This window comes from Opisthorchis viverrini, assembly GCF_000715545.1.
Source record: "Opisthorchis viverrini unplaced genomic scaffold opera_v5_207, whole genome shotgun sequence".
NCBI lineage: Eukaryota > Metazoa > Platyhelminthes > Trematoda > Opisthorchiida > Opisthorchiidae > Opisthorchis > Opisthorchis viverrini.
The window spans coordinates 121376-148553 of NW_008751864.1; the positions used below are offsets into that span (position 1 = coordinate 121376).

The 27178-nt window shown below is 41.9% G+C and overlaps 1 protein-coding gene across 1 annotated transcript in view; it reads right to left on the reverse strand.

Moving 5' to 3' along the window:
- Window positions 1-380: 380 nt before the first annotated feature.
- The window catches only part of T265_08223 (hypothetical protein), a gene marked incomplete at both ends in the record, with an annotated part of 67487 nt that continues 40689 nt past the window's right edge, over window positions 381-27178 (reverse strand). The window contains 9 exons of the mRNA XM_009173966.1: window positions 381-625; window positions 2456-2725; window positions 5935-6132; window positions 7257-7425; window positions 9262-9560; window positions 11979-12201; window positions 14952-15138; window positions 19785-20037; window positions 25003-25303. Coding sequence (XP_009172230.1) covers window positions 540-625; window positions 2456-2725; window positions 5935-6132; window positions 7257-7425; window positions 9262-9560; window positions 11979-12201; window positions 14952-15138; window positions 19785-20037; window positions 25003-25303 — 1986 coding nt within the window. The remainder of the gene's footprint in view (window positions 626-2455; window positions 2726-5934; window positions 6133-7256; window positions 7426-9261; window positions 9561-11978; window positions 12202-14951; window positions 15139-19784; window positions 20038-25002; window positions 25304-27178) is intronic.

The following is a 27178-nucleotide window of genomic DNA, read 5'->3' on the forward strand; positions in this document are numbered from 1 at the left end:
CCCCCCAACAAGTCAGACCCTCCTTACAGGTACTATCTTCTTTTATGCGGTCGTCGGGCTGCACACCTTAGTGATAAGGCTCTTTGTCCTTTAAATATACCAAACTTCTCAAGCAAAAATGCAGTTTTATGGAATCTGAGAATTTGGGATAAAGTGGGAATACTGCAGCTCGAATTCGTAGGCCGAATTTTTCATAAAAGTTTCACCCAACATGGTATCATGTCATCAATTAATGCATTCAATTTCTTACGATGTGAGAGTTCTTAATTGAAACTTGAATTGCGGCACTCGCCTAAACAGATTCTGAGAAGCACATAGGAAGAAAATTTGCGGGATTTTTCTAGTTTTCTAGTTTTTTCTATTTTCTTATTTTTGAGGGAGAACTCATGAAATGCAGACACAGACGCCAAGGTATAAATGACTGGATGATGAACACAACACTAGTTAGCTAAATAACACTAAACCATGTAGCTATTTTGATGGGAGGTGTAAGAGAAAGGAAAACAACAACAATCATGGTCAACAGCATTTTGTGGCGATCAGATGCGTGGCGGACTGAAGGCCGGACACTTGGTGTTCCAGTCCAGGATGAGTTGCGCGTTTTGGTAGATCCCATCGTAACAAACTGAAAGAAATTCGGAACTGGATGAATGAGATCACCAACTAAATAACAGAGGCTTCAACGAAAAATAACCATTTAGCAGCGGTCATCAATCAATCACTGCATTACTAGACATAAAAGCATACACGACTGTGCTACATCACCTCTTATAAATCAACTACTAAACTACTGGAGCAAATTAAACGGAAGAAAATTCTCAAGTAAAAAATCTCTCTAGGCGATATGTGATGGTCTAAGTTTGCCGCGATTGAGATGCAATTCAATTGTGGTACAAACCAAACAGTGTCTGATCAAAATGTTCACGCAGTTCGCGTATTTATCAAAAGATATAGAAAATTTTTCTAAAAGAAACTACCCACAAGGTTGCTGAAAACTCTTTGACAGCCCACGAGCCGTTTCGCCCTTCTTGGGGCTCATCAGTTAGGCGCAGTCCCCAAGTTTCTGTCACCCTTATGATCTACTTGAACCCAAATTACACTGTTTTTGAGAAATACACTCATTTGCAGATCAAATCAATTTGGACGGGAGACTCAATTGAATCTCTCGAAAATTTCTCAAAAAGATATAAAAATTCTTCTCCAACACATCGAACGTCAGGAAGGTCAGGGATAGATTGTGCCAATAAATGTGGACGTAGAGGAATTTCATCGTTAGATCTGATCTATTCATTCTACAGGAGTGTAAACACAGAGAATAACCCACATACAGCCATGTTCAGAAGAAGAGACAATACGGTCTAGATTCTGATTAAAATACCATGTGCCACTTCACAAAATATTCTTCGCCATTAATTTATCGTTATTAACTGTCAACAGCCTGCCTAGTCGCCCATTTACGAGCGCTCAAACTAAGGCTTCAAATCCAGGGATGAAATTCAAGCGGTCGATTTCAAACTGAAGACCTGATTCGCTCGCTGAAAGATATTGAACTGTCGTCTGATGAGAAGGATATTTGGTGGTGTGTTGAAATATTGGTAGCTCGATGAACAGATTAACAGCCACCTGATCAACAACCGAGAAAGCTGTATGTTGAAGACATAAGCATGACACGATAACGATGTGGTCGGAGTTAGAAAATCGAAACCGATGAATGGTTTTATATTTCTAGGGCAGGTCAGTGGGATTGTTGGCACTGAATAAATATTCATTAGCCTTCGTTGGAAAGACGCGCTACCAATTACAAGCGGCAGACAGAATCACTTCACCAACCTTTTAATCACCTACCGCCAGAAAACCGCTGAGTGAATTCGTGTGCGGTTTCAACAGAATTAAACATAAACCCAGTCTTCATAAATGACATCTTCATTGGCAGATACATGGTATACCCTAAGAAACCCATCATCCTAGGCGATAAAACTGACTGCGTACGCGAAATCTGTTGTGGGAACCGAATGTCTACGTACACAGAGCAGACGAGCAGACACTTAGAAATGCGCTTTGAAAACAATCAAAATTCTCCACGTTTTCTTTTACCAAAACCTTCCCACGAGAATGCACGCAGAATGCTGCTGTGAGGATGACAGTTAATAAAGAACTTATCTGAACAAGTCGAAACGACAATCAGTTCTTGTCCATTGTTTGAGCGGAAAGTAAATTCACCAGATACTTTATGGTCTCGACTTTAAATCACATTAATCAGGCTGACGGCATACCAAGAAGTAACAGTTAATCTACCGATTGTCATCAAACTTTTCGAAAACGATAACAGTCACTCTCATCTTGTGAACTGGAGGCCCAGTTATTAAAGACTGTTCTTAACACTGATTATTTTCTATCAACCCTTAACTTCGTTTGTCACATGCATACAAAGTGTAGACACAGCCCCTTAACTCACTGTTCCAGCTCCCGCCTGTATAAGCCGTGCAAGCTGCTCCATTTGTTGCCGCATCAAATCTGCCAGGAATTATTGACCAAGGAATTGCAGTCGCATTGACGGAACTAGTAGCTGTATTCACTTGGATTTGATAAGCAGAAAGGTTGATGACTGTCCACTTTTTGCCCAGATTGGAACTTTGTACGAGACTTTGTCCGTCCGAACCGATGGCAAACAGGATACCCTCAGTTGGCAGATAGGTCAGCACCTGTGATGCAGACGGCCCCAAATCTGAAAATACAATGGTTTGACACGTTAAACACATCATTTTCCGGACGAAGAGTCAACAATTTGAAGAGTTTATTCTTCCCGTAGGCTTTTTGTGGGATAAAAAACACCTTACGTGGCGTAACTGTACAACCTTGGTGTCAGGTAATGAGAGCTTTTTAGTAACCAGTGCAAGTATAAATGGCCGGTGAAAGTGCGATCTAAAAAAATATTTTATTATTATTATGCAGCCATCCGATTACCAGAAAAAACATTCCAACCAATCCCCCAAAACCCCAGTGCACATGATGCGTCTTACTGGGCTGCATCTGGACTGTACTTACGCAGTGTAGCCTGTCTAAAATGTAACAGAACAGACACTGACGCAGAATAAGTTTTGGAAATCATCATACTTATCAGCTTGAAGACAACGAACCATCCTAAGTCCGTGCGATGGGCTGCTGGATACTGTTGAGTATGCCAACCCTCATTTCTCCGTAGGTGTATGGAGAATAGTTCACACTTGAAAGAATCTGGGCTGGAAATCGAATGTTTGATACTGCAACTCGTCCTTGGGATCCGATATTTATCATGTTGGAAATTACTGTTCATGTAAGGGTCGGAAGTGTCCGAAAGAAACGTCTGATCGATGAAAACTGCGGTAGTTGCCTACGATCAACGGAGTTGATCAGAACTTTCAAGACAGTGAAGATAGAGGTTTCTGGGTGTTGAAATTAATGTCACCGTATCACCTCTAGGCAGAAATGCTTTATGTATCCTCTCCCTCTGACAGAGCAAAACCAAACTTTGTTCCCCCGAATTTGAGCCGTCCTAAGCAGGGTGAAATCAAAGAGAGCCCTGAATTAGACAGAAACCAGGCTAATAACGGTATTTGAGTACTCTTAAAAATACGGAACATTTTTTCTTCCCCTCATACCGAAGGCACATCTACTTCACTCTAAAACTCACGTTAAATTTTTCGGTCGGATTATCGGAGCTCTTCCGTTCCATTCAGAAAGGATCGGATTTAATCCGAGAGACCGTGAAGACTTTTTGAAATTCAGGATCGATGTTCAATTCTTCAGTCACCATTCTGATAGGCAATTTATGCTTGGGTTCCATTAAACTCTAAGCACAATTGCCAGAAAATACGTTAAGACGGCCAGTTAAACTACTGTTTAAAATGCATTCCTGTTTTCCTGACAGAATTTCTGTTTTACCGACTGACTTGCTAATAATAGCCATTCTCTAGACTTCCGATTGAGTTAGGTTATACAAGGGATGACTGCTTCCGTTGGCTTCCTGGCGTGTTTTTATTGACCAGAGCTTTTTGTATTTCCATCAGCTATTCCCTATTTAATGGGCTGCATTCACTATTTATATACACGAACCTTCTGGCATTATCTGGGATCACTAAACTCGATAATACACCGTGTTCTTTTGTTGCCATTTGTTGATTTGGATTCATTAGTCACCAATTGGCGGCCTCAGGTTAGTACTGATCTGCTATGGGACCTTTCCGGAGTTAATCCGTTCACGTACCTTTTGTTGACTTACGAAGTCCCGGACTAAAGTCAGACAAGCGTGCATAATGTCACGATTGAACTCAATCTGCATTCCTCAAAAGAACGATCGTAGTTGTCTTCGATGGCTAATGGCGAAGTGATCTCCTCGGATTCATGGCTGATGTGTACTTGATGATTGCCACGTTCGACACCTTTTGCTGTTCAGAGGCGTATAACTAATTTGAGTCTTGTATGCATGTCTCAGTAACACAACGCAAGTTGACAATGAGAGGACAAGAGGCTTAGGAGATCATTACCTATCGGCCAATTGGGCAAACCGCATGTACGTTAGAAACTCCAAGGTACAAATAATCTGGATTTACTAACGTGTTACTCTGACTGATTTCTTCGGAGGGCGGATTGACTAAAAGACCAATATAAATGGCAATCAAGTGGTCGGATATCTGCTTGTGAGGTGAGGTCGAACTATGTGGGGACAGTGGTGAACAAGAGGCCGTGATACTAAATGGTATTTACCGGCCTTTATCAGATCCAGGGAGAACTTTTGTTTGCAATGCCGCTTTTATCCCTCAGCTTCCATTTCTGACCTTCAGTATACGGTGATGATGTAGAGCTCTGTCCGCTGACTCCCCACAGGTTGTGACTGTCCGCCACGGAGAGGCAGGGACTCAGTCCGAATCTGACGACGGGCCTAATCACAGGGGGCATGGGACAAGATAAGGGTACCTAATCCCTGGTACTGCTGCCAACATGAAGTATTTTTACAGCCGCAGGCGACTAATTGCAACCGTTAGTTGTTTTTAACCAAATAGTCTCATCCGATTAAAAAAAGATGAGGTATTTGGAGAATGCCGCTTGTAAGGTTAAACTTTTCGAATCTCTTATTTGCATGGGTAAGGCAGCACTTTTGCTTCCATAAGTACAAAAATGCTGGCAGAAAACACCTTAGTGCTTTTGTGGTGCTATCACAGTAGACGGATAGTGCTGTAACACTATTATCTACAGCAAGGGACTCGCTGCTCTTTTCCCGGCAACTCCTCTTTGGTCTGCTAAGCATGATCGCGTCTTCGGGAAAAAGGTTCCCGCTGGAGTGGTCTGCAAGACCATTTCGGCATTTGAGCCCGACCAGTAAATCAGGGTAGCGTCTCAATGTGAAGCATGCACTCAGTCGATAGCTTAAGTTCCTACTTGAGTATCCCGTAGCATCAATTAAAAATGGTTGCGGTGTTTCAAATTACATCTTTTACTTATCTTCGTGTCTCATTCCCTCAGGACTTTAGCAGGTAAAGGGCTTAGCACAGGAGGTATCTGCCGTTATGCCGTTATGCATTAGATACGTTTGACTAAATAGTAGCTGTGGGAACAGACCACAGGGAACGACAAGTTACCTCCCAATCTAGGTTGGCAGACTGGTTATTCACGAACGATACAAAAAATGCCTTGTGTAGCCCTTCGTGAAAATGCGAACATGCATTCAAATGCAATCATGGTAACTTACACATAGCGAGCGGATGTTAGGGGGTCAGTTGAGTAAATGAACTGTTTTGTGGTTGGCAAGATGTGCAAAGATGAGAAAAAATATCTGGTTAGGATAAATCATCAGCAAAAGTCAACGGATAACGAAAACTATCAGAATCCCCTAAAAAGACCTTTGGTTTTGAGGCCACTACTCTAACAAATTCCACAAAACTGTATTAAAAAACTTACCAAACCATTTAATCGGCTGTTCGTTACTCGCACGATAACAGCGTTTTCGCCTGCTGAATGTTACGAATGGATCCAGAATCAAATCGCAAAAGAATAATTGCTCATTAGCGTAAAGGAACACTCGGGGCTCAATCGTGAAAGGTGCAGGCAGAAATCCATCCTTCGGAGCAAGGCTGTAGTGGGTCATACTGCATGGATCTGAAGCGGGGACAGACATCGAACGGCACAACTTCGGTAGGGATTCGTGTACATAATGGGTGCTTTTCAATCTTTTTCCATGTTTTCGGTCGTCATCTAAATTTATTGATAAAACTCACGCAGGACACATCCAAAAATTCACTTATTCGTAAATAAGAATTACCGTTGCTCTGAATTGGGTGATAGTAAGCTGCTGAGAATCACTGATCAAGTCGATCAAGTAGCTCGCTGGGGACCAGTATGACAAACCCTTTACTCATCAACAGCAGAACCAGTAGGTAAGAAAAGAGTCGGTTATTCTGACTGCTTTAAAATCTTTCATTTTAGGATCTTGACACCATTAAAGTTTTGTCCTGGTCTCATCGAATAGCTCAATCACGTCATTTTTGGTAGGAATGCAGTCTTTCGAACCATCCAAAACAACAACAAAATTTGAGAATCACCAAGTGCTGATCTGGGGGTCTCGCCTACAATGAGCTTCATAACTGTAGTTCCACGGACGTCGCTTGTCAGAAACTGTGGAGCATTAATAAGACATCACGAACCAATCTTGCAGCTAGCGGCAAGAGGCGAAGAAAAATACAACACCCATTCGAAATACGGCGCCAAAAGTACGGGGATGGCACACCATCGAGGCCTCAGTTGTGATTGCTTCACGGACAGAAACTCCGTTCAAAATTAACACTGATTTCTCATTTGCCTGTCAGACTGGTGGCCATAAAAAGTTGATCTAACAGCTTGTATGCTAGTAAGAAACCCCGCTGTAGGAAAAGATACACATAAGGGATGATGATATTTTGGCCGCTAACATTATCATTTGTTAAGAGCTTCAAGTGACTGACTAGTGACTAGGGCTGACTATTCTGGGGGTAAATTCCACGTCAGTGTTTGTCTGGGAGTGGATTAGCTGCCATATCATATTCATTTCGACCCACCGACTTGTGACTTTTTCCAAGATGTTCAACGGCACGCTAACTTCTGAATCAAATTTTAAAATGGTCTCTTCAGTGATCTCTATACAAGCTACAGCTGTTCATCAAGCTTTGCAATCACTTCCAATCAAATACAAGACACTATCTCCCCATGTAAGCAATATTTTACACGAATTTATTCGGGATACTTACCAAAGCTTCTGCTATCTTCTTGCTTGCCACAACCCCACAGATCAATTGTGAAAGTGACTTGTTCATCCTCCTTCTGTTGCTCGCTGACAACTAGACGCAGGCCACGTGAGTTCAGTTTGCCGGTAAGCCGCACGGATCCCCGCAGATTGTCCAAATAGTTAACGAGAGCCTACAGACGTGAAGTTATAAGGATAAAGTTATCCTACGTGGTGTTTGGTACTTATCTGTATACTAAGTAATAGGGTGTCTGCAAAGTTCTTTCAAACTTGCAAGCCGTACTTTATACTTATGGGAAGAATATTCGAAGTGTTTGTGCCTCGGTATTTGCAACAGAACCAGCTTAACTGTCAGCCAGTTGTGACTTCCAACTGTTGATGTTTGTGGCGTGGATGTGTCAAACAACATTTCCAAAACTGTAAACGCTTGATTTAACGGTAACCAGGTTTCCGTTTTAATTGTTTGGTTGTCAGTGCTTCCGCATTGAGTTCCGGTGTCACAGGACGAGTTAGCATAGCTGAACAGCGAATGGATTGCCTGCTGCGTTTCGAAGCATGACCTTGAAACAATTAAGTGGCACCCGATGCGATAATTCGCACATATTAAATGGGATCTATGAGGTTATTCACGTGTTTGGGTCTTCAAAATCCACCTCACAATGAGAGGTCGGCTATCATCTGAAGAATGCGCCCAGTGGTATGGGTAAATAAGTTCCCGCCTTATTCGCGAACGAAATAGGAGATATGTAAATAACAGTTGTGAACTTTTACTTTATTTTTATGACATCGGGTAAACGATCACCGTGCAAGCCCCAATTTAAACGGAATAGTGTGCCTCGTCGGATTTCTTCGCGTTCAGAAAAGCACTCACATTTGCACCAATACTAGGTACGAATGTACTAAACTAAGTACGTTGTGTGACTATACACTCATTTGCAAACTATTTGGTGTGTGTATATTCGCTAATTTCGTGCAATTTGGTTTCAAGTAGAACATAAGGTTGACGGAAACCCGGGGACTGTGCCTACCTGATGAGCCCCAAGAAGGGCGAAACCGGTCATGGGCTGTCGATGGATTTTCAGCAAACTTATGAGTAGTACATTACAAAGCTATACGTTGTGTGACGTCTTTTCATGTTAAATTTAAATCCTGACAGTGTAAGCTAGGCTATGAATGTAACTCCCACACAGTCGGGTCAACAGCCTGGTGGTCCGCTAAACTTGAGCTTGATTAGTCAACTGTGCCCAAGTCACTTAACTAAAGCCAGTGTGCCAAGTCCGTTTGACGTCTCAAATCTTTGTTGAAGAGTGAATGCCGCTCCCTTTAAAGCTTTAGCCGTTTCTGTGCTCACATTGCCGTGTTGGCTTTATGGGCGTCACATCTGGTTTGATCAGATTTTCCTTTCCTTTCGTAACGATTTTAATTGGCAATGCAAATGTACCTAACTAGTGGGTGTCTTTCTCTGCTACGTAATTTGCTACATAAGCACGACAGTTCCTAAGAAAAATTATACAATCTACTTGGTCTCTTAATTCGTGCTTCTTTCACATCACCGTGCAGGTTAATGGCAGCTGACCAGAATAAATGCATTTTATCAGCTGAAAGCCCGAATGTAGCTGGGCAAAGTTAAAAAGTTGGAGATTCGAAAAGTCAAATTTTAATGAGGGTTGAACAAACTACTCTCATCAACTGAATTTCGATAGACTGCCTGGCCTGGAGGTGCCAGTATTTATATAATTTCCCAGTATCAAAAGCAAAAAAAACTATATACTATCGTTGATCGATCGATGGCTCGCAAGTGTTTATAAAAAATGAGAGCTTATTAGCATTATGATGGGTTCAAACTAGAGTTCGTCTGGATATACGATTGGTGTTCTATTTCCGTCCTGTTGTACCGAATGGTTCCAGAGACTCCCAGATTCATGCGTTTCGCTTGAACGTGTGCGGTGTCAGTTGGAATAATTTCACTGGCGGTTTGCTTTTCAAAAATGCGGAAACTTAATGCTCACCTGTTCGTGGAAGAAAAACGACCTCCCATCGTTTGTCCCGTAGATGTCCATTTTTGTCACCTTATTCGCATCCGAAAGTAACTTGACTTTGACCTCTTTCACAGATGTCTTTTTCCCGAATATTATATCCACATATCTGTATCGTGCGAAGGTACCACTTCGAACCGGAGGTCGCCAACCAACAGTGGAAGTGTATCGAATGTTCGGGGCACGGTGGTTTGGATCAGCGGAAGAAAAAGAGGTGATCTGACAATCGAAGACTTTTGCCGGATCGCTTATTTCAAGACTTTCCATACACCCTAAAGGAGACCATAAAATAACAGATTAGAGCTACACATCAACAGATGCTGAGATGTTTGAGAACTTGAGAACGGAGCGTTATCCAGTACGTGTCATTTATTCTCCTACTGAGTTCTGAGTATTCTGCAAATTTATCCACATCTGCGCATCTTAAATAGTAAAACTTTTAAAAGCGAATCAATATTTTTACTAGGCATCGTCGCTGCCTCCCTTATGGCCGTTACCAGCGTTGTCTTCGAATTTCTGAAAGTTATATTTCTAAGCTGAAAGTCAAATTCTGACTACTTCGAATGCATCACTCAATGGTTAATTAGGAGGTCGTATGGACGAGGCTGGGCGGATCCTCGGTTTCTAAACTTACGACCCGTGCAATACGGTAATATTCAGCCGTTCCTTCGAACTAATGATCCTAGACCGTGCACTACCTCAGGTACTGCGACAAAATTCACTAATTCTCGGGTCAATTTATGTCGAACACTTACTTGAGCAGCTTATTTGCAGTTGCTTCTTTTTTTTGTTGCGTTTCCAATATATTTTGGCATTTTGTGTAAGACGTTCCTCTTACATGTTACCGATGATCAACAGTGAAGTTTTTTCGAAGGGAAGGCGCATGAGTCTCGATTGCTGTGAGTAGCAAACATTCAATTATTATTGTATTTTATTATTTTTTGAATTGTATTGTATTTTAAAGTAAATGCTACTATCATGCTGAAGTTAAGGCGACATGTACATCTTGACCCCCTACCCCAAATCAATTGTCCCGGCGCCCCTCGACGAACACAGGTGAACAAAATCTGTGAACGACCACAAGAGGAATTTTCCATTAAGGTGTGCTAGACGGAAAAAGAATGGCCACAGAATCCGGTTTCAGCATGAAGAAAACTCCCTCCTAAATGTTGGTCATCCCCATTAACCAACAAACAGAAGCATCAGAAAGACACCCATTGCTGATCAAGTCGGCTAACCATAAGAAATCTCACGGATTGGTTCCCTGACTACCTTAAAACACAATCAACCTGCTTACTTACTCACTTGAACTGACAAAGCTTTTTTTCATAAATGAAGCGTTACCCAGCAATAAATCAACCTACTATTTAACAGGGCTCATTGAAACTATGACTACCCAATCGGTCCCAAAAATTTTCCAATTGGTTGAAAACTAAAGGATGGATTTAAATCCAGAAAGCATAGATTTTTACTTTTTCATACCAAAATACGTTCGTCTTCAAGTCCGTTTACTTTTCTGTACACTCTGTAAGTCCATGACTTCTAGTTAGTTCTGTTTTGGAAACCACCACATCTGTCCCCAGCAGGATTTCGGGTACACAGTGCTCTCTTTTGTTTCCGTTCACGCTCGTGCCTGCTGAGTCATTTCGAGAGCGTTCCACAACACTCATTATTGCAGCTAGACTTTTACAACAAGCAGAACCTTTCTGCTTGTCATTCTGTGCAGCACTGCCGACGCTTGGGGACATCTAAGATCTGGTCCATCAACCTCGAGAACAGCACATTGCATCTAGCTTCAGTTGTTTAGAACCTCATAGCATTTACTATTCTTTCTTGAGGCCCCTGAGGTATGATTTCATAGAGTCGCACTTTTACCGCTATTATTTATGGACATCTTACTAATACGCCGCATTCCGTGCTGCCATAACATGAAGCAAATTAATGAATAATGACTGTAGGATGCATAACCGCTTAATGGTGCTTTCAGATGTAATGCCCGATTCTATTCGGCTGATTCTCAGGCATCAGTGGTTATCCAAACTGTTATTCCTTACGAAGAATTTTACTAAATTTTCTGTGGCCGTTAGAGCATAGATTAACTACAAGTGATATCTACATGCCAGTTAAGAAAGCAAGTCTTCGAACAGGTCTATTCACTGAACTTAGTTGTTTCTAGTCTGTATATGCGTAGAAACAAAGGCTTCAGTCCAGCGCTTAAATCGCTGACTGACACCCAAGAAGGTTAGAGACACTACTTTTGCTTGAAAATGAAGTACAAGCGCATATTTTGAAGACAAAACGGATGGAGTCTTGTCACAAGTCGTATTCACTGGTGTATACTACGATCTCAAACTCATCTCTGAGTTTCAAGACAACTCTTTTCACGAATGCATAATGAGCGATCTAACTGAAAGAAGCGGACCATCTTGAGACCCAGAGCTTCATTTCTAGTAAATGGCGAAAATCCCGGCCAAGTGCTTTTCAACCAATAACGAATCAAGTAAGTGGCTGTTTCATAGGGGACAGTTTTTGAGTAGTTGTAGACTGAAACTGGATTGCCGGAAAAAGTAGCCAAATAAGACAATGTGGGCATCATTTTAGTATATTTCACCGTTCTATATGGGACAGCTGTGATCTGGTTTTCTTATGACTCAGTAGAGTAAAGAATAAACAAAATCAGAGAAACCCACCTCCAGGTTCCCCGACCGGAACATATTGCGTCACTACAAAGCGTGCTGGACGTCCTCCCACACCGTCGCTTGGAGTCGGGTTAGTTCTGGGGTAAGCCATGCATATCAGTTCAACCACTAAGGCAGCATTCAAGCTCATCAGGCCACCTGAAAGTTCCAATTTCGAGGCGACTTTCAGGTTGAAAAGCACCCACGCTTGTTGGTCAAAGTAGAATCCACCAGCCTAAAATGTTCAATTAAAGACAACGCCTGTGAAGAAATTTGGTGATTTGGCGAATAATTTAATCAACTTATTTCGAAGCAAAATTATAGAGTGATCCTCTGGCATAACAGCAAGAAAGTTAGCCAAAAAATAATTGCCGTCAAAGATTCATCAAACAAGACCTTCAGAGTGAACAATCCCAGGTGAAGAGCGTAAAACGTGGAGCAAAGCAAGCGGCTATGAAAGTGTTACAAAAATACAAACAAAGTAGGCCACTCTGGTGAACGAATAGACGCTCTTAGGCAACAACAGATTGTGTAGCCAATCTCGCACTTTCAGTGAGGTCTTCGTCCTATGGGATAGGTCAATCTGTAGTCCTTAGTGGAAACCATCAACAACACTACGCGTTGTACAGGAAAATCCGAGATGTGTCGAACCCGTGACCTCTCAACTAGTGTTTTGAACACTTAACTGTCCGGCTACGGTTGGCTGATTAGCTGTACGATTAATTTGTACCTGGACAGTATAGTGAAACGTATTTTCCAATCGCGTGCCCACATCACGTAGTCGCACGTGTTAGTTAAATGGCTTCTTGAGTGAGGAGTTCCCAGATCGAAATTTCACTCTTCATGTGATTTTATTCGTCCTTTGGGCTGCTTTTAGGTTGTTGGTGATGTAAGGATATCTTGAAATTTCAATATAGCTTTCAGCCTACACTGAAAAGCCTTGGCCGAACGGCTAAGTGTTCTGCTGCTCGCCTGGAGGTTGCCTGTTCGAGTCTCTGTGAACAACTAATAATTTCGAATAATATTGAAACAGCTGTGCAGTACTTCTCGTTTTTTAAATAAAAGGTTGGCTTCAATCGCAAAACAAAAGCGCCATTAAACGTCTCCGATTTCCTCATGTTACCAACGCCTTTTTGTTTCAGAAAGACTACCAAGGAGTCAGTTTGCTTTATTAAATATATACTCACTTCGGTAGGCCCGAAGTGACGTGTGCATGACGGTTCATATGATTGCACTGCACTACATGTTTATGTAAGGTTAAAATGGATCATTTCTTCGTAATACCATCGATAAGTACATTGTTATATGAATCACCGTTAGTGACAATAAAAGTAATAAAAGGTGGGTTTTACCCGTTACACAAACACTGAAGAAGGATGTGGCGACTAGGTCAAAAGTCTTCATGCTAAAAGCTCAACGGTTAATGAGCCTGAAAATAGCATTGACAGTGTGACCTCACCAGGCAGCGGGGTTAGATTTTATCATGACGAAGATATGCTAGACAACCATCCTTCTATCCTTGTTTATATGACAAAGATTGTTTAAATGTGCTACCCAAGTCGCCTTCGTCCGTTCAAGAACATATACTTGGCCCAGAATTATCATGTAGTATTAAGTGGTAGATTCGGCCCCTCATGAAATCGTGAAGCTGGATAAGCATTCGTACACATCCCTTCAGATATGGCTCGTGCACAACATTATCTACAACAGTCCTTCTCTTTGGCCCCTCAATCTAGTTAGCTGGCAGTGGATACTCTTAAAAGCGATTGTTATCACATGAGCCAAATATAATACTGAGAAAGTAGTCTGGTACAAGTGGATTTTTGGAACGTCTATAATATAAGAAGATTTGGGAGATTTCTTCCTGTAAGAGGAGCCAATCTCTGAGGAACAGCTGAAGATTACTAAACGGGCCCTGGACACTCTAGGGTTTAATGTCATGAACACTGCTGATGATTCCCAATAAGGATACAAAACTGTACAATACTTCTTGGCATTTTTGTTTAGATTGGCTTCACTTTCAGGACGAAATCTCCGATGAACTTCCCGAATTGATTTACTTGTAACTCGCTTGCATGGTGCTTCGGTGTAATACAGTCTTAAACAGTGTTGAAGGAAAGCAGTGGAAAATACGAATAAACCCGCCGGTTAGGTTGTCTCACCACTTCAACGCTTAAAGTAATTTGTGGTTTAAAGTATCTGGATTGTCACCTATCTGTGTGAATATTCAAAACCACTACCGTATTCGGAATCTGAAAATCGGAAGCGAGTGTGCACAGAGTCAACCGAAATCAGACACTCACACTTACAAAACACCAACGGAACGTAACCGACAGGAAAATTGAACTCTTCCTACTATCTTTGAATTACCTATTAAGACGCGTTTCGGTAGGTGAAGCCAGCTTTGTTTCCATGCAGTCCTTTCGTATAGCTATTCCGAAAATGAGAAGACTTCCGGCCATAACACGAAGACAGTCACAGTGTTTCAGTTACTTCAAACAACTGTCCTGAAAACTCAGCGGTCAAGCCAGCTTGCGTATTATTATAAAGGCCTTCAACCAGCAATTAAACACAACCGAATACAGACATTAATTTTGTGAAGACTCATCTTGCAAACTAGATTGGTTTCATACGAAATCCAACAGGTACTGAACGTCAATTAAGTCCACAGTAATTGTCCAATCTGTAGCATTCACTTGAATAGCTTGAGATGAGCTAAGGTTTAAACCCGGTTTCCATCAGCTATGAGAAGATATTCGAACTCGTTGAATTCCGGATGGAATATGTAACCCAACTTCTTCATGTCTTGACTGCATGATAATCCAGAAAAAACTAAGAGGGTTGGAAACTCTACAGTAATCTATCGAAATCAAAACTTTTATGCTTAAGGTGAGAATACAGCTGGTGGATAGTGTTCAAGTTATAAGAGGCGGTGAACTGAGCCGTATAACAAACTGGCAAAGAAAATGAGACACTCATACGAACCTTGAAATTCGTTATTCGCGGATCGCTGTTTGCTTCAGAGGGTTGGAATTGAGGCGACCCGGTTGATTGATCTGCGATTGTGACCTCGGTGAAAATTTTTCCGTTGTGTACTTGAAGAAACTGCTCTTGACATTCCAACTGTGACGAGTCTCTCATGCTCCTGTTTACGCGAATCTGAAGACTTTGGCTACAAGTTTCAAAATCATATGTGAAGTTCGAGGAGAAGCTAACGATGAAAGAGTTCCGTGTTTGCAGTGATCTAAATGTTCACTTCCAAAAAGTGACCAGTGACAAACATTTTAGAAAACAAGGCATTTTGGCCGTCAAAACGATAAATCCAAACCTGTGAATAATCGCCGGTGACATTATTAGTCGACAATACCTAAAAGAGGTTCAATTAAAACTAGTTAATCTCTGTAGCCTGTCGACTTCTTAGATACTAGATGGAGCATACAGTTTCCAGTTTTTCATTTAACCATATAATATTGAATGTAACACTGCAGTAACCGTTCGTTTGCAGACAAAATATATGTAGTGTAGTAGTCTAGGAATCTAAAGAGATTTTGTCCACCTCATTCTTTTGAGCAGACCCTCTCTCATCCTTGTGAAGGAGACCAGAGAGTAGTAACCATGCATCCTCTTACCTGGGTTTGAAATCACTACCTTATCTCTGCAAACCGAACTCTGAGCATCCAATATTCAACATTAACGTAGCAACACGCCGAAAACACCTGCATTATTTCGTCGAAATGGCTAGACGTAGACACACTTGAGGGGCGTGGGGATAGCTTGACTTTCTGAACAGTAATTTGGCAATTTGGTAATTTGCCCCTGTGCCAACTAGACTGTTCGTGAAAAGGAATCTTGAACGCTGTCGGACAACTTCATCCCACTAAACAGTGGGTTAGAATTTATCAGCTTAAAGCTACTAATCAGTGGGTCTAGTGACCGATCTCTCTTTGAGCACATGAGATGAAAAGCTCATTGTGGCTTAGGTTTCATGGCATGAACACAACGGTACTGTGGAAACCAGGTGAAACAACATGCACAAGCTTATCGATCTATCAGCTTTCCCATGGGAACCCATAAACTTTCCGGTAATAAACAGACTGCTTGAGTGAACAGAAATGAAAGAGTACCGTTCTGGCTACAAAAAATGTCATACTCTCAATACTGTCGAGGTTTACATTTTCCGGATGACCCGTTCTGCGCAGCTGTTGGCTCAAACCATTCTAGTCGGGTTCTGTTTGGGGAATTCGGGGACTCCCACAGAACCTTTGGCCAATTTCTCTGACCATTCCGAAGGTGCGTAGTAAAAAAATGGAGCTAGCTACATTCGAACCATTGACATGCTTGCAGCTCTTTGGGCTGAGGTCATCTTGCTATTGGGGAGAATATGGGTCAGGATTGCGTAGCCACGTCCAAGATCCAAACAGAATGGAACGTTTTGTTTGTCCATGCATTTTTCTCAAAGGTGGCACACAAATGAACTTAATTACATCGAACGACAGTATCATGTTAAACCAGCCTGATAACGCTTTTTGCCAATAAACTCCCTCATACAGGTCCATCTTTCTGTCAAAGTCGGTTCCACCTATGAGTAAGCGTCTCATTCCAAATTTCAAACTCTGTAAAATCAATCATTTGAACGTTCCCAGCCGACGGGCTCCAGATTATAGACCCTGCTGGCAAGATGGCTTTCTGTTGTTGAGAAGGTGGAACAAATCTGGAAGTACAGTTTGTAGGTAGTTGATTTATTGATGTCTTGCTGAAAAGGCCAGAAACCCCGCACAAACGATTCAGCAGTAGACATCTCAAGAATTTCTGATGAGCCCAGAACCCGCGACCAAAAGGCTGGTAGTTTGTACAATTAACCTTTTGGCAACGAGCTGCTGCTCAACACTGTGGCCATGGGATATAGATACTGTGATTGAAAGATGATGGTCACTATATTGTGTCTTTGTGCAATATAATCACCCTGCTAATCCCGGTCCTGACTTGACAACTGAATGAAGACTGCCAGTTGGAAACTCCATGAAACCGTTGGTGGAGAAGTTTTACAGAGCTTCTCGGCTTTTCAGCATAGACCAGCTTCACTTACAAGACGAAATCTCTTAGCGATTTAGGGGTTCTATTTCACCGCGGGATTGAGTACGATAGATGTAATGGTTCAGAAGAAAGTTAAACAGAGGGTGACAAATAACAGCAAAGTGAATCGAAGATTGAATTGGAAATTTGTCTATAAAAATTGATTGCTAACCTCAGTGTAAACTTAGTTGCTATGTAAAAGTACGGCCTTGCGTTACATTACTGTGTAGGACGTCCTACTTAGTAAAGTTCACTCTGACATAGTTCCACGGGCGACCCTTTTTCGTTGGGGGGAAACTACACTGATCTTTCAATATCGATGGCGATCACAGTCTGCCGTAAATTTTTGAAGTGTCTACTAAAAAGCACAGCAGCACTACACTATATCCAGCTGGCTGGCGTGAAAGGCTATGGTGTTGCACCCTCGAAAAGGTGTATATTAAAGGATTTTTGCATTTGAGCAATTCAGTTATCAGTATCAACACTTGGTCAAAAGGAATTGTCGAATGAACTTCTCATCTCACTTTATGGAATACTGACAAATAATTAACCTCTGGACTGCATTTGGTGGGAGAAATGATCATATGCAACAAAGATGTTCATTTAAGTAATCTATAAACATTTCTGGTATTTGTCCTGGTCCGGTGCATAATTTGAAAAAATCACACCGAGTGAAAAATTAAGGCACTTCATCTAGACCGTTGTTTATCTCTATCACACTTACAACCTGGTCATTCTCCCTAAAACCAGTAAAACTACTCAGGCCTATAAAGATAGCAAGGTGTTTGTCCTAGGCGACCAGCATGTCTATATTCATGGAAGAAGTGATTATGCCTCCCCCCGACGAAGAGCGGGTTAGAAAATGTCGACCCTAAAATCCGCATATTTTGATGGCACAATGGTTGATCTTGACCGAGGACGCATCATTCGATACGGTCAAAAAAAATTTTAAACAAAGGGAATTGGTACTGCGCAAAGAGTACCACTGTTGCGCAGCCAACGGGAGTGAGACAATGATGTCTTACTCCCTGTATCATCAGATTAGGCCAACTCCCTGCAACCAAACAGGTTAAAGCTAGGGAAAGTATCCCAGAATGAAACCCTACATCCGCAAAGTGCACTGCATGCCAGACTTCTGAGTTAAAAGCTCAAAAAGGAGTACCTCAAGCAAATCCCACTCCCGGGCCGAGGTAACCAGAAAGCATCATTTTCCCTCACGATTCCTTGTCCACCGATGTCCATCCACTACCACTTCTCACCATACAATCAAACGTTTCTGGGCTCTCTGGTTGTCAGTTATCTGAAAGATGTTCCACATTCCTCTCCCCTTAAAAAATAAAAAAAAATCAAACGTTTCTGGGCTCTCTGGTTGTCAGTTATCTGAAAGATGTTCCACATTCCTCTCCCCTTAAAAAATAAAAAAACGCCGTTGAGTTTATACGATGCCTTAGACCCGTATTTTATGTCACATTGGAAAAGAGGCAAAGCTTGACCAGACCTAATACTTTCTTAAAATTGATGTGTGCCGTGTCTCTGAAAAAGGCATACAAAACCCAATGGTGGTTAAACACCTTAAAAGCATTTTGGAAGCAGAACTTCTGAACCTGTATTTTTCCGATCCCAATGTTTGTCTGTGGTTACTCGCGGAAGCTCTTCTGCCTTCAGTCAATTTTGCCTCAAACCGACGCAGTTCGGTCTCTTTATGCTCGTTTAGATGGATGAGGCCATGACACAGACAAGTGAGAAGTTCCGAGACACACTTTGATCTCGTCCTGTAAGTGAAGCCAGTCTATGCTGACAAGCCGAGAAGCACCATAAGGCTGTTTCATCTCCGTTAAAAATCAACACTGTTCATCTCACCAATCTCCAAATTCTCGAACCGGCGACCTCCTGGCTGATCAGCAGTGTGATTAACTTGAACTTAGACAGGATACTGCGCTGCTCACCCATCAGTCACACGATCCACATTACGTGCTCCTCAAGCAAAGATTCCTCCGATGAAAGTTTCACTTATCGGGTATATTTTTTTCCTCTGAGATGTTTATAAATTGTTTGTAGTGTGACAATTTGGAAATTCTTGAAAATTCCCATTTAAGACTTCAAACTTGTAGCCAAGGGCTCGGGGGTTCGAAACTCTCTGAAGTTCCATGAGATGTGTATCGCTGATGATTGTCAACAAGAATGAAACAGCTGTACAGTGCTTTTTAGCCCTACTTACAAGACAAAACCTACATAAGGGTTTCCAAAATCCCACACCTACATTCATATTTGTATTCCACTTGCTCCAGGTACGCAATCAGGACTTATATATACTCCTTTGGAACCAGGCTTTGATTTGTTCACAAGCCAGACGTTCGTACATAGAACTCATGCGCACAGACAAGCACCACCTTGAGCTTTTTTGTATAATGCTTGATTTGAAAATTTTCAATGACATATTTCCGTAACCCCATAGCCACTACGAACACTTTTGGTAAAGGATGACCATTCAAAGCACAACCTACCATGGAACTGGATAGATTAGTTGGAAAAACTGTTTATCATATCCACCCCAGGATGTCAGCGGATATCTGCTTCCAATCTCTCAATTATCATTCGTGCAGAAGAATTCTCATCACCATAAATGTGTAACGAATTAACTCTCGATATGTTATCGTACAACGCCAAATTATTGGAATACTCACCAGCCGAATTTGGAAATAGGTTTTCTGAGTAAACCATGAACAATAAAAATTGTACACTTACTCAGGTTGAAATTGAGATGACCCATCAAAATTAAGCAGTTCCGATACCAGTTTTAACTCCATTGTTTCGCTGCCCGTCCGAATGACACGTATATTTTCAGTTTCCGTGGTCGTTTGACTTCCAAGTTTCACAGTGACTCTGATTGGAATATTCGCGTCGTTATTTGCGTTTTCACTGTCTGCTAGTTTCACTTTAACCACGGCAGACAGAACATCTGAGTCAGAGACTTTCAGGCCGAGTAATGCACTTATTCCTATACAAATGAAGAGGTGTACAGAATGAAAAACGTCCAAACTAGGTGGATGTCTCTGGCACTGCCACACAAATACAAGTACCGATATCTTCAAAAAAACTTATTGACTGAGATAAGATAGATAAAATAGTTTGAGAATAGTGGTTCCCAAAGTTTTTCGCGCGGCTATCTCACTTTGTAATTTCCGGGTTGTCTACTACTCCCTACGCTTTCTGATATTTTATAAACATTTGACATTTTGACCAGTTCGTTGAAATTCATCCATGCTTTTTGTTTTGTCCATTTGATAGTTTTTTTATTCACCCACTTTCTGACTCTCCTATTCTTATGATAGCAGCTGGAAGGCGTTATCTCGTCACCTGTCTTCCGCAGCCCCATTGTGCCTTGGCTGGTATTTTGACATGGGTGGGTGGTTGGATAACAAAACTTTATCCATCACGGACAGTGTTTGAATAAGTACACCACAATCAGCTTCTCCTCTACTGAATGTGTTTTAGTATGAACAGAAAACCACCCACGCATAGTTTAGTCGCTAACTGTGTACATGCATGATGTGACTGAGGCCCGTTTGGCCTCGGCTCCCAAAAGCGCAATATACCCATAATCGGTTACGGCGGTGCTATCAAATATATTGTACCATTGTTTAGTGTGCTTTTACACCCTCGCTGATACTCGGTTAAATCTGGCAGTACCAAATGAACTTAATGTCGGTTTTCCAGCGAATAGTGTGTGCCAGAATCTCAGTATTTTCCGGGCAGATCCAAACAGTTTTGAAAACACAATTCATGTTGTCAGTGTTAGAAATTGCAAGGCTTCTGTGAGAGAGAGAAAAAAATATACAGCTTACTTGTACTGAACTGGATCAGTGTCTTGTTGTTAAGTTCCAATAATGATTGTGATTTCAGCACAAAGGCGAATCGTGGCATAATTCAACAGGGGTAACATAGGTGGTGGTGCGACTGGTGCGACAACTAAATACTGCTTGTCTTGAATGGTACTGCGTTGTTACAGCTACGCAATGAAATTTGATCTTTGACTGACTTTGTCCAGTTTTCATAATATATTTGAGTGACTGTAGTCAAAATTTCATATGCACCTTAGTCATACCAAACATCTTTAGATGTTAGCTGTTCTCGCACACGGAGCGTTATTTTTCATACACTGTTCAATAAAATCACGAGAAGGCGGGCCTCTACGATTTGTGCACTTCTGATGTGATTTCTGGCCGTCATAGAAGAAAATAACTTTGAGCATCATGGAGGAAAACGCCAGTGACTGATTGATGTTACGTACTTAGGATAATCTCATCATGGCATCCCGCTGAGAGAGTTCTCAACTGTTTCCTCTTGCTATGGCATATTATAATCTCGGCAAATCGCGTCGACTAATTAAATCTCACATTATCTGGAGCCGATCGCTTTTCCGCTTCCTAACTGGGTAACCTGCTGTCCTCAAAGTCAATAGACCATGGATCCACAGAGTATACGGGGTTTGGCTTGACCAAACGTCTAGCACTTCGATGCTGAGTTTTTGAATTCCAAAAAACAGCCAAAATTTTAAGTATTCATCTACTCAGGATGATTCAAAAGAGTGAAAGGGTGCCGAAATTCTATAGAAAAAGCCGTCGTTGCTACGATATTTTTTGTTGGCCTCTACATTTTTCTCGTTCGTGTCCACTTTTGGGTACGTTAGGTCAAGTGAAAAAAACAGTAGTCGTCTGAATTTCAGAAACATGTACTGGTATGATTTCCTATCTACTGATCAAACGTCGCACACATCCATTCGCTGAAAATGGTGGTAGAAAAGACACGTTGTCCTATGATTTTTTTCTCAGGTTATTCATAGCTGATTACGTACTTTTTTATTTTAGCTCAATGTTCGGTACAGACACGAAGATGGCCGGATCATTTTGTAATTGACATGGATTTGTAGGAACTGGCACACCTATGTGCCAGTGACTTTTTGCTTCTGTGCCACTGTCTGCTTGTATACACGCCAAACCGGTCAAAGTTGCTTCTTTCTAACTCTGCATGTTCCCCCTCACCATTAGCTGGCATATCTCACCTACCTCCTTTTGGGTGTACCTCTCGATTACGTCTACTTCTGTATAACGTCGTATTTAAAATAGTGTCACCCTGCACGGATTATCCAAGAGTACCGTTGCGTCGGAAACCTTAGGAATAAGCGTCTGGTCACGGGCGCAACGCTAACTATACAAAGTTAAAATTTCGCGCAAACAAACTCATGCAAGCTGAAGGCAAAACTTTAGATTCCGTGAAGCTAGGGTCGGTTGGACAGGGAGAATACATTTAAATGAAGCAAACCACGTACCAGGAGGGTATTCTTCCACTAATGAGCTATACTTTGAGTTAGTAAGGACGTCGCTCTTTTTACATAGTTCACGTCCTCAATTGCAGACAAAAAGAGAGTGACCACTCTTATCAGACACACATACTGTCCTTACTTGAAGCATATGCTGAGATATGCAAATTCAGTTTACCTCGAAATTGAGATGGTAATATCACACGGGGGAAGGATAAGAGACACAGGACGGCGCTCGGGCTCGGATAGAGTTTCAAGGAAATCATCAGGTATGGATATACAAATACGTTGCGCATTGTCCATCATTTTACTATGAGCCTAATTTCAGACGGAGGAGACCAGGGTATCCTCGTGAAGCACCTCGCGATCCGCATAAATTGACCGTGCCATCACTGATTCAGATTGAAGTCAGTGGAAGTGAACTAAGCGACACGTATTCGCTCTTTAGATTAAAATGAATATTCATGACAGCAGTCGATACACGCTTGTACAACGATCATACTACTTCACCAGTAACACAAGGCAACATGAGAGGAATAAAATGAATTGCTTCCTACACACCACTTAAACCCAAAATATAAGTTCTACATACCATCAATGCAACCGGTAGCATGCGGAACTAGATTCCATCTGCTGAAATAAATTATTAATGGGTGATGTGTCATGTGGTTTCAAAGATGTCCGCAAAGTCTGCCGTTGAATAGGAGTGCTCCTCAAAATTTACCCTCGTACCGGCAGACTCCGACTACAAGAACGCACTTCCCTCGCAATATCCATCGTTCCCGAAACGTCACCTTCTGGCCATCCATAGATGTCAGCACCGGAAATATATTAGCTGGCGGTCAAGAATGTCACGACGGGATGTTTAATCTGGGAGACACATGAGCACTCGCGCACGGTAAACAGTGTAGCGATAGTCACCGAAACCGAGTAAAAATTACCGTAGCCACCAGATCAACAAAATGGCACGTTGCTTGGTCAATATGTCACAGTGTAGTTACTGGAGAAAGCTGATTGTATGCACTCACAGAATACATTAAATTATGATCGCTATTACATTGTTCAATTACGTGCCACATTTCGCTCACGTAGTTCACGGTCGAAAAGAAACTATATCGCAAAGGATGTACTGGATGATGCCTTATGGATTTCTGTCATTGGACTTCTCCACTGACGGTAACCGGTTTTTTTCGTAGTTTGGAAGCGCTATTTTGTAGTTTTTTTCATCAAACTAGTCAATGTGACCTAGCTACTAATGGAATTCTACAAAGTTGCTGCCCAAATCATACGCGTGACTTTCGTCAGGCCTGAGAAAGCCCAGCCTATGGCAATCGCACGTGTGTTCTTTAGGCCACAGAGCAAAAACTGCCTCATAACTACCTCATGCACCACTTTCCCATAGAAGTAACAGCCAACAAAACCACTAAATTTTGCTCCAGTTATGGGATCATTCAGAACCCGTGTGGAGCCAGTAAGAGTCGTGTTCACTGGTGAGTGGTTAGTACTCGGACGGTGCTTGTGTGCTGATTACCAACATGTCACTTATCTGCGTTGGATACAAATGGAACTCACCACTTACTGTCTGTAATATTTGTGTTCGGCTACATGATGTGAGGCTTTTAGCCACCATATCGCTGTTTAAATGGATGTGGGGCTGTATGGGACGATGACTGCATGAGCCGATGCGAACTGTCTGTAGCCATGGTTCCCAAACCCGCTCACGAGTGCTCAGACAAACACTGGCGTTGAATAGCACACTCGTTTGCGTACTAATAGGTTTGAACACAAGAACCTACTGCTCGTGAAGTCTATCGAAATTATGGCCAAAGCTCTATGTGCAGGCCGATTGGCGAATAGGTTTGAACTTCATCATCATCTATTTTAATGCTCAAAATATGGAGAAACATCAAGAAGACAGCAGCTCTGGTTAGTTTTGCTCGTGTACACTATCGGAAAATGAAGTCGCTCCTTCCTATAGGTGAATTATGCCCAACTACCAGTGATGTATACATTTGGGTATATCAAGAAATACATGTTTAACATGAAAACTTGCGTAGTATCCTTTACGTTGTGGAGAAGCATGGGGGTGTTCAGTCAAATTAATCAAAGGGGAAAACCAGTGAATGACAACAGATAACAGGTGGTTTACAAGGCAATGGGACAGGTTGAACAATTGCTGAAAAATTATTAAGGGTTTGCTAAATCATAGCATATCATCTCTTACTCTCATTGTAAAATTTTATTTTTCGGACAAGTTTGAAGCTATTCACTTGGAAAATGACAATATGCTCCGGATGCTTTCCAGCTTTTGGAGAATAGTTATGAATACTGCAACGTTCTCCTAAAACGACCCTGTCTTTCTTATAGAACCACAATAACCAGGTCCTATTGGTTGTTTCTTCAAGGGTGATCGTATATCGACCGCACACAAGAGTAAATTCTCTCAGTGCAGAAGTGAACCGATTGGTGGTTTGATACACGAGCCCGCGACGGTTTTGTGGCCATTTATCCCTTGATCTCAGTTTGAAGCTAGTGAGGAGATGTCCTTAACAAAAGCATAAAATATCAGGTACCCATTGGTGTTGCGCAGCTCTACAGTTGAGTAAAATAGGCATTTTCAGAATGATTAGAAATTAGCCACACCTGTTTGCACCAGATTTCCAAGACTGACCACAGCTTTGTTTAGTTGACCGGATTCTGCATCTGACGTGATCGTGACGTTCAACGTTTCCGATTCCAAAGACGCGAAATCCCTCCCAGCACTAATCGTGACCTCCGAGAATGTACAAGCGGCCTGACTCGGTCTACCCGTCGCTTCACAGTGAAAAGTTAGCTGCGATTCTGGGAATTTGGCAGCCGGAGGAACGCGTATTTTGGCTGTAATTGCTGTTGTTTTTCCAGGGTGACCCTCAGCGCTTGGTGGAGAAAACTCAAGTGCAGCAGTCTCGAGGGAAAGTAGGAATACAGAATAAATGAACAGCAGAAAAAAGTTTTGCATTATAAAACGCATTATCAAAGCATATCAGGAAATAACGAGGCTTTACAACAGTACTATGAGAAAAATTTTGACAGAGCATAAAAGTGCAAGCAAAAACTTTCCACATGCGCCATGATGCGTTAAAACCAGCCGGCGCCTTACCAAATCTATAGAGTCGTGCCGATAATTCTACTCCACACAATACCCACCAAGATGGCTTCAAAAGGCTGTTAGAAAATGGACGCCGCACAATAGGGCTGATAGATTCCTCCCTCGTGTTCAGAGAGGAGAATGTAGTAAATACCCAGTAGTACACCCATCTACACACTCTGCATTGACTGTGTTTGGTCGGTCCTACCAGTGCTCTGTCAGGACGGGTAGACACGGCAGTGAGCTGTCTCCAGACGTTCTAAATACTCTTAACAGTGGCGAATGCACATGAAAACCCTCCTAAAAATCGGCCCTATAGTTTTGTTAGCACCGTGCCTTTGAGAAATCCACGATTATAAACATGGTTAAAGTTGATTTGGTTAAACGATATCAGAGGATTAATGATCGCGTAAGTGTATCGTAGAAAATGAAGGCCACGTTCTAGGATTAGAGCATAGAGTGTGGTGGGTAGCTAGGTGGTCGTATTGCAAACACTCCTGGCATTTAACAGTCACACATCCGAAAAGAACAAGGCGACCCGCGCGATTGGAGTTTTCCATGGTACAACCTCAACTGATTGTCTAAACATTTGCAATTCAGCCACTTATCACCCTGCCATATTTATCCAGATGGGTATCGAGCATGACAATTAGCGTGTAAACCTCGAGGGCGGTCGGCTTTTGATGACGCTGGTTGTTTCTCGAAATTAGACCCAGCGACGCAATTCAGAAAAGTTAATGTAGTATCCTATATGTGCAGGCCTTCCGTTGATCACACTGAGGATTTTCTCAAGAGAGTCTATGACTGAAAGACTGTACCTTACTGAATTAGAAATTTAGGCTTTTGATGAGTTACAGCAAACACCCGTGCGAAGCCTGGTCACCGAGCAAATAGTAAAAATACATTTCGCTAAAAAACAGTGTGGTATTCATCCGAGTGGGTTAAAACTGACAATCAACTTGGATTATCGTAACTCGGCTGAAAGGAAGTAAAACGTAAGTTTTAAAAGTGAAGAAGCAAGATCTAGAATAGAACTTCGGAATCGGAAGGCACATAATAACCATCGTACTGATGAGACAGAAGTGTTCTCACAGTTCCTCAGCACTCATTCTAGAAAAACGAGTATCATGAATGGTTTACTATGAATAGCTATGCTGTCTACTAAACAGAAGGCATAATAGCATATTTCTGAGAAAAAATGCATGTGTATAGATATTCCATTCAGCAGTGGTTTGACTACGTGACTGATTACCATGAAGTTAAAACACTGTATCAACAGGACGTACATGACCGGAAAATTCTCCTCTCGAGTCCAGTCATGTCATCGGGATCCATTCGAAAGACAGACTATCAAAACTTACCAATATCGTTTCTGCCTCCTCAGGTGTATGCTGGTAGCCTTGGGTATAGGACAGGGCATGTGCCAAACAGAATAGGTTACCAGTCTCAAATTTCCCTGAGTTGTGGTTGGGAAGCGTGCTACTTGAGTGCACTCGAGTCACTTGTGGCAAGACTGTTCATGTCACGCATAGTGAATATCCGTTCTAAGCCATATGTCAGGTACACCTGAAACCGTCACGGACTGATACCCAACACAGAAGCAATCGGAATACAACTATATAGACCATAACTGTGTGTCTGAAGGAAGCTTGAACTTCGGCTGGCCTACGAGCACTTCCGTTCCTACGACTA